Source organism: Salvelinus sp. IW2-2015, linkage group LG13 (assembly GCF_002910315.2).
Source record: "Salvelinus sp. IW2-2015 linkage group LG13, ASM291031v2, whole genome shotgun sequence".
NCBI classification, from domain to species: Eukaryota; Metazoa; Chordata; class Actinopteri; order Salmoniformes; family Salmonidae; genus Salvelinus; species Salvelinus sp. IW2-2015.
This window is the reverse complement of record NC_036853.1, coordinates 47542624-47550461: the sequence shown is the minus strand read 5'-3', so window position 1 is coordinate 47550461 and position 7838 is coordinate 47542624. Positions and strand designations below refer to the sequence as shown.

Sequence of the window (7838 nt, the reverse complement as noted above, 5' to 3'; positions counted from 1 at the left end):
CAGCCTGATTTCATCGGTGCATGGACTCTTCAAGGCGTTTTAAGTCCTTTTGGATAGTGGACCTTTCTTGATACACACCGGAAACTGTTGAGCGTGAAAAACCCAGCAGCATTAAAGTTCCTGGCACCTATTATCATCCCCCATTCAAAAGCACTTATCTTTTCTCTTGCCCATTCACCCTCTGAATAGCACACATACACGATCCATGTCTCAATTGTCTCAAGACTTAAAAATCCTTCTTTAACATGTCTCCTCTCCTTCATCTACACAGATTTTAAGTGGATTGATCAAGTGACATCAGTAAGGGATCATAGCATTCACCTGATCAGTCTGTCATAGAAAGAGCAGGCGTTCTTAATGTTTTGTATACTTAGTGTACAGTATAAGCCTGAAGTCTGTTTCATATTGTTTGTACTGCGTAGCCTATATGATGATCACAAATGCCTGTTTCGTTACTTCCATTCAACTACTTAATTGTTTTCCCATGACACCTTTAATGAGAAAATGAATGCAGTTTGTCAAGTTCATGCTGATTTTTAGTTGAGACATGTATGTGTGGTTTTCATATGGTGTATTTAAAACTTGTTTGTTTAATAAACACAAAATGGGACTTTTCATTCCAAGACTTTCATTGAGACTCTCTTTAGTATACGTCACATCTGATCTCACCCCATTCTACACTGATAGCGCTTTATAACCAATATACACTTACTAAATATACCTACACATACCCACACACTAACACCTACTGTACACATCAAAAATAGTTTAGTCAGGTTTGTCTGATGTTTACTTATCATTGCGGACTTATTTTTACCTCCATCATATTTATGTCTATTTTTCTGTATATCTAATAGGCCGGGGCGATATCAGTATCYCGATATTCGTTTGTCGTGGCAAGGAAACAAGCAGATTTAACTTTGAGGAAAACAGCCCTAATATTGAAAACAAACATCATTGTGTTTTCATCCAGACTCACATTTATTTATTTTTCATAACACACACTATTTTACATACAGCAGGTTTTTAAAGGACCAAAGAGTTTTGTCTGCTTCGTGTTTTCAATTTTGCCATGAAAAACAATATTGCGATACTGTTATCATCCCGGCCCAAATATCTAAGCTTACCTCTTGAGTCTTCTGAATCCTCCTGACTGTGCCCCCTATAGACCACAATATGAGTCATAATACCCATAAAACCTTGAGGTCAAACAAGGAAATGGTTCCAATCGTTTTTCCACCATTCATTTTTCCCAAAGGGGATTTTTGAAACTTAAAATAAGGGATGTATTCGTGTAGGCTTACCCTGGCGTGACGCTTTGATAACCGTGTAAATCTCTCTTGGACAAGGTAACTTTATCAATTATATTCGCCTGTATTTACCCCCCAAAAATGAAATGCTAATTAGCTGCTAATGTAGCTATCATAAATAACTACAAATGCCATGATGATCTGGACGAGACTACCAAATCGAGGCAAAGGTAAGATTCTCTGGATTAATGTTAGCTACATTTAGTAATGAATAAATTGGCTACATTTCTTTAAATGGACAATTGTGAACCGTCTTGTGCATATAAATTGACATAATACCCGTTAGCAAAGGTGTCAGCTAGAGATGACGTGCAGAAGTTTGCAGGGATTTGTAGTCTTGCATAATCTTGCATAATACTTTGATGCTAATTYGCATTTTCAATATCTGAGAGTAAATAGTGAGGAATATATTGTCCGAGAGACATTTACATGGTTATCAAAACACAGCCCTTATTTTAAGTGTTTCTAAAATCCCCTATGGTGGAAAAACGATTAGAACCATTTCGCAGTTTGACCGCTAGGTTTTATGGGTATTATGACACCTCCACCTTGGGGCTCTATGGGCATGATGCCTCTGCCCCAACCAATGGCATTTCTTAAAATAGGTAAAATTCAATAGTTCAAAATGTGCTTTTCTTCCGTTGGTCTGTAGCAAAATGTTGTATGCCAATATTGCATTGATGCATCCTTGACAAGGCTACTAGCTATTACTGTTAGATAACATTTTCACATTTTTGTGTATAGGACAAAATCCCACGTTTTTGTTTATCTGTTTCACACACATCCATGTGCTTTTATGGAACAAATAGAAATAAGGTCAGTTTATCGTACATCATAAGAAAAAACAAGAGCCTTATGGATTTGTCTAGTAGCAGTCATGTAGGCTACCATTATCATCATCACTTCTAGGCAGCACACACTGCTAAAGCGATAGTAGACTTTAACTTTAAGTGAACTTGTTCCTGGATATAATCACTGCCACCTTGTGATGTTAGCATAGGGCTAACGTGTACTACAATTTAGTGTTCTGTCACGTGCAAATAAATCAGTTTTTAATTGGCTGGTACGCATTTTGAGCCGGAGAAACTGTTTAAATGTAAATAGTTGCTTATGTTTGCAAGTATGGCCAATTAATGTTTAAAGTGTGTTTTATCATTTTGTGTGTGTACGTACACTCCCTCAGGTATGTCTGTGTAATCTGTATCACCTGTCTCTTCCAGGAGGAGGAGGGTCCAGAGGTGCTGCTGGTGAAGGAGGAGGGGTGTGAGGAGGGTCTGGGGAACCCTGAGGGGACCATGGTCATGGAGGACAATCAGACTACACCTCCACCTGAGGTCTGAATGGTATTAGGTCAGGGCCCGTATCCACAAAGCCTGTCCGAGTAGGACTGCTGATCTAGGATCAGTTTAGCCTTTAAGATCATAATGAATAAGACTACAATATATAGATAAGTGGGGGCCTGATCCTCAATCAGCACTTCTACTCTGAGACGCTAGGTAGATATAGTCCAGGTTACAATTAAAATGTAGGAAAATGCCTTTACATTATCAAACCATTATAGAGTGTCTAGTAACAAAATGTAATAACGTTTGCATAGTATCAAATCAACTAACATTTTTGCATAATACTCATAGCAATCCCTCATTGCCCAACCTGCTCTGTATCTCTTACAGTCAGTAGACATGGAGGATTGGAAGCCTGATCTGCTGCTCATCAAAGAGGAGACCATAGAGGACCGACCAGAGAGCATTGACCTGCTAAGTGGACTAAACATGGGGGAGCAAGGTAAGAGAGAAATACATATAGCCTGCATACAGTAATAGATCTTCAATGGGAATAGTGATGCACCTGGCTATTATTTTTTCTTCATTTATAAAATTAAATCATGTTTAAATCATGTTTTGTATTTAAACTTATGTTTAAATACAAAAACACATCACAATGTATAAACTTGACCAGATAARTGAGAAGAAAAAAAACTCCATATGTAGAGTTTTCTGTGTCATGTTTGTAACCTCTTCCTGCAGGTGGTTGGCTGGAGGATGACAGAGAAGACTGGGCGGCCATTTTGGATTCCCAGACGGMTGCAGCCAAGGGCCCGGTGCACAACATCACTGACCAGGCCAGGACCAGAGGCGACATAGTGGAGGACAGTGGATGGGACAGCGTCCTCAACTCTAGGCTGCGGGACAACACTGTTAACCACAACCAGAAAAAGACAATTGAACACAAAACAACAACCAAACTTAGTCTCCATGACAACAGATTGGCTGAAACCAGGATGAGACATAGATTTGGTCCGGGGGGACGGGGAGGTGTCCATATGCAGCTGGAGAGAACAGACATAGACTCGGTTAGCGATGCTCCATCCTGCTCCTATAGTTGTGATTCAGAGAGAATGATGACGCCTCAGGTTAACCCCCCAACAGGTGCTGCCTTCAGCATGCCTTCTTTAGGATCTATCAACTGGAACATGGACCCTGCGACAACACAGACACTCCCTGGTCTTTGTCCTCCTCACACTCCCCTAATGTTAAACCAGACCTCAGACAATGCCAGTGCCTCAACACTAAATGGCTACACAAGCCCATTGACAAATGACATTAGTAGTGACGGAACCAGTAAAGGTGTCAGCGCCAAAGAGAAGCGCTTCTCGTGTTCGTTCTGTGGGAAAGTCTTCAGTTTCCCCAAACAGGTGGCGATCCACCAGAGGATGCACACGGGGGAGAAACCGTTCGGCTGCCACCTGTGCCGGGCCAGTTTCTCGGACTCGTCCAACCTGAAGAGGCACCAGAGGGTCCACACAGGGGAGAAACCCTACAGCTGCCCCCAGTGTGAGAAGAAGTTCTCCCACCAGCCCCATCTGAAGAGGCACCTGAAGATCCACACTGGAGAGAAGCCGTTCGCCTGTATGCAGTGCGGGAAGAGGTTCTCAGAGAGGGGCTACCTCAGGATACACCAGCAGAAAATGCACACKGCCCATGTATAGAGTATAGTGACATATAATGTAGTACTAGTTAGTGTGTTTGTAGTTAATTCTGTTGGTTTTGGATGTATATGGAACTGGGTGAGGTGAACTGAGGAAAGAATGATTATGATGAGCCAGAGTAGATGATATGGGGATGGTTGGTGTGGTGGTGTCTGTACAAATGCTTCACTGATGAAGTGACAATTTTGTCCTGTTCTTTGATGTTGGTGTTTTTTATAATGAGGAAATTATAGTGCCTTAATGCATGTTTACCTGACAAAGTAGTGAAGATGTGTGTAATGTAATGTTGAATCTTTTCCAAAGTATTCTAAAATGAATTTGATAAATGCGAGGGTACCAGATTTACAGAAAAGTTTGTTACCATAGTTAGAAAAGTTATTGTACTAGATTTTATGTGAGTGTATGACCATTTTGTTTAAATTAAATACGAAATTGACTCTGTGCTGACTGACTAGGTTATGTTTGTATCATAGCAGGGACTGAGTTGCCCCTATCTCAGTGGAACCAAAACATTATACTTAATTCTTGAATCATGACATTTAAATAATAAACTCCAATGGCTCCATATTCTTGGATACTTGAATCAAGATTTTTTTTTATAAAGCCCTTTTTACATCAGCAGATGTCATAAAGTGTCGTTATTAAGCGTTTTAAGATGTTTCAAATGTATAGTCTATTCAACCCCAAGGTCTCTGCCTTGATTTAATGCTTTGGCACCAGGCACAGAAGGGTGAAACCGCAAACAGATAAGGCAAGAATATTTAGGTCATTCCTCCCCACTGGAGGGGGAGGAGATTTTCTGCTAACCTCTTAGAGGTAAGTGTCTGTCTTCCCTATATGTCTGTATTTTCTATTAGACCTTTAAAATATAGAAGTTGTTCACCTTATATTTTACATCTAGCATTTCTCCAAACTGACCAGTTTTCAATTCATAACATTGGCGCTGCAAGCAGGGTGGGCTTCTCATCACCGGAGGACACGTGACAAAAGAGGTGAGTGCTCTATCATTTTAATTTAGAATTAGATTCATTTGATATAGTCGCACCTCACTTGTAAAGTTAATGTTAAAAGTAGTGACCACACTTGTCTCTGTATGTGACCCCACCAATTTGGCAAAGAACTGAAGTGAATCGGATAACTGTTTGGTGTGGAAAGCATTGGTAAGTGTGTTTCCTTCATATATTCCTGGGTTGTGAGTGCTGCATGACTGTCTGTATGTTTATGTCACAAGAGAGCTCCTTTCGCAACTTTTGGGGTGTTGTGTATTGCTATACAATCATGGTAGCTAGAGTGAAGGATTACATTGAAGCTCCGTCTGACAGATATGGCTGAGGTGAAGGATTAAATTGTCTCAGCAGGATGAAACTCCAAATTACAGACATGGCACTTTAACCTTTTTATGAACAGGAGGGAAGGACCTTTTGGTGAAACTGCATATGATGATGCACTGTTCTGATTATTTCATGTAAGCAGGATAAAATGGGTATGCATGTGCTGACAATGTGTGATTGACTGTGCATATGATTTATGGTGAAGGCAACAGTGCATGTTGCGAGAGCTGGGTGCTGCAGCCTAATGTTAAAGTGATTCCACAGCAGTGTTGGGTGTAGAGTACTCAAATTACTTTTTTTGTCGTAAAGAGTAACTTAACGCAGTAGTTTTTCAACTGAAGTAATCTGTTAATTAGTTACTTTTTCAAATAACCAAATTGTTACTTTTTTCTTTGTTTTGTTTTTTGGGCTCCAAAAAATGAAAATCTTTTCCCAAGTTCACACACTTCCTGTTTCTTCAGGAACGTTGTGGCGGTAAGCTAGCAAGGTGCAGAGACAACAGCCGTGGAACATCGTGGAAGTATTCACATTATTTTGAATTGGTAGAATAAAAGGAGAAAAAACATAAAAACTGTGCCAACATAAAATATCAAGAAGCACCTTCAGGCCAAGCACAGCTCCACAAGACTGTTGGAGAAAGACCCACGCCAGCCGATTGCAGTTGATGCTGAGGATGACCGTGCTTGCTTCAAAACAGCAAAATCTAGATTTATGTTCGGCTAAACCTGTCACCCCGAGAGAACTAAATAAACATGTATGCTTCTTTGATGATTGTAAGTCATTCCTTTGATTGCATGTCATTTATTTCAATGCATTATTTTTAGGATTGATCTGACAGTTTGCATTTGTGGTCAACAGTTTAATGCGCAGGGTATTTTCATATTTCAAGTCGGGCTTGTTGTGACTTAAAAGCCTGTATTTAGTGGCTTTAATATGTATATTTCGTTTCTTAAAGTTCCGTAAAATGTTGGTTTTGATTTATGGACAATGTTCCTTGGATGCGTTGGATTTATCAAGATATAAATTCGCAACACTTCTTTGCATTCATCAGACTGATTTATGTCGAATATAACAATGTTCCCGGTATTAGACCTTATAATTATTTACATGGGAAGGACGTTAATATCTATTTATATGATTATATTGATTTAAAGAGAAAGTACTGTTACAAACTGTTAGACCTATATCCATCCAGCACTGCCTTTCTAAAGTCTTCGAAAGCCAAGTTATCAAACAGATCACTGACCATTTCGAATCCCACCGTACCTTCTCCGCTGTGCAATCAGGTTTCCGAGCTGGTCACGGGTGCACCTCAGCCATGCTCAAGGTACTAAACAATATCATAACCGCCATCGATAAAGAATGTACTGTGCAGCCGTCTTCATCGACCTGGCCAAGGCTTTCGACTCTGTCAATCACCGTATTCTTATCGGCAGACTCAATAGCCTTGGTTTCTCAAATTACTTCCTCGCCTGGTTCACCAACTACTTCTCAGATGGAGTTCAGTGTGTCAAATGGGAGGGCTTGTTGTCTGGACCTCTGGCAGTCTCTATGGGGGTACCACAGGGTTCAATTCTCTAGCCGACTCTTTTCTCTGTATATATCAACGATGTCGCTCTTGCTGCGGGTGATTCCTTGATCCACCTCTACGCAGACGACACCATTCTGTATACATCTGGCCCTTCTTTGGGGCCAGATGTTAACAAACCTGTGTTAACAAACCTCCAAACAAGCTTCAATGCCATACAACACTCCTTCCGTGGCCTCCAACTGCTCTTAAGTGCTAGTAAAACTAAATGCATGCTCTTCAACCGATCGCTGCCCACACCCGCCTGCCCGACTAGCATCAATACTCTGGACGGTTCTGACTTAGAATATGTGGACAACTACAAATACTTGGGTGTCTGGCTAGACTGTAAACTCTCCTTCCAGACTCACATTAAGCATCTCCAATCCAAAATTAAATCTAGAATTGGCTTCCTATTTTGCAACAAAGCCTCCTTCACTCACACTGCCAAACATACCCTCGTAAAACTGACTATCCTACCGATCTTCGGCGATGTCATTTACAAAATAGCCTCCAGCACTCTACTCAGCAAACTGGATGCAGTCTATCACAGTGCCATCCGTTTGTCACCAAAGCCCCATATACCACCCACCACTGCGACCTGTATGCTCTCGTCGGATGGCCCTCGCTACATATTCGTC

The 7838-nt window shown here is 40.8% G+C and overlaps 1 protein-coding gene across 1 annotated transcript in view; it reads left to right on the top strand.

Moving 5' to 3' along the window:
• LOC111971752 (uncharacterized) overlaps positions 1-4740 on the top strand; it is an 11813-nt gene extending 7073 nt beyond the window's left edge. The window contains exons 4-6 of the mRNA XM_023998588.3: positions 2531-2644; positions 2984-3095; positions 3338-4740. Coding sequence (XP_023854356.1) covers positions 2531-2644; positions 2984-3095; positions 3338-4299 — 1188 coding nt within the window. The 3' untranslated portion in view covers positions 4300-4740. The remainder of the gene's footprint in view (positions 1-2530; positions 2645-2983; positions 3096-3337) is intronic.
• The last annotated feature ends 3098 nt before the right edge of the window (positions 4741-7838 follow it).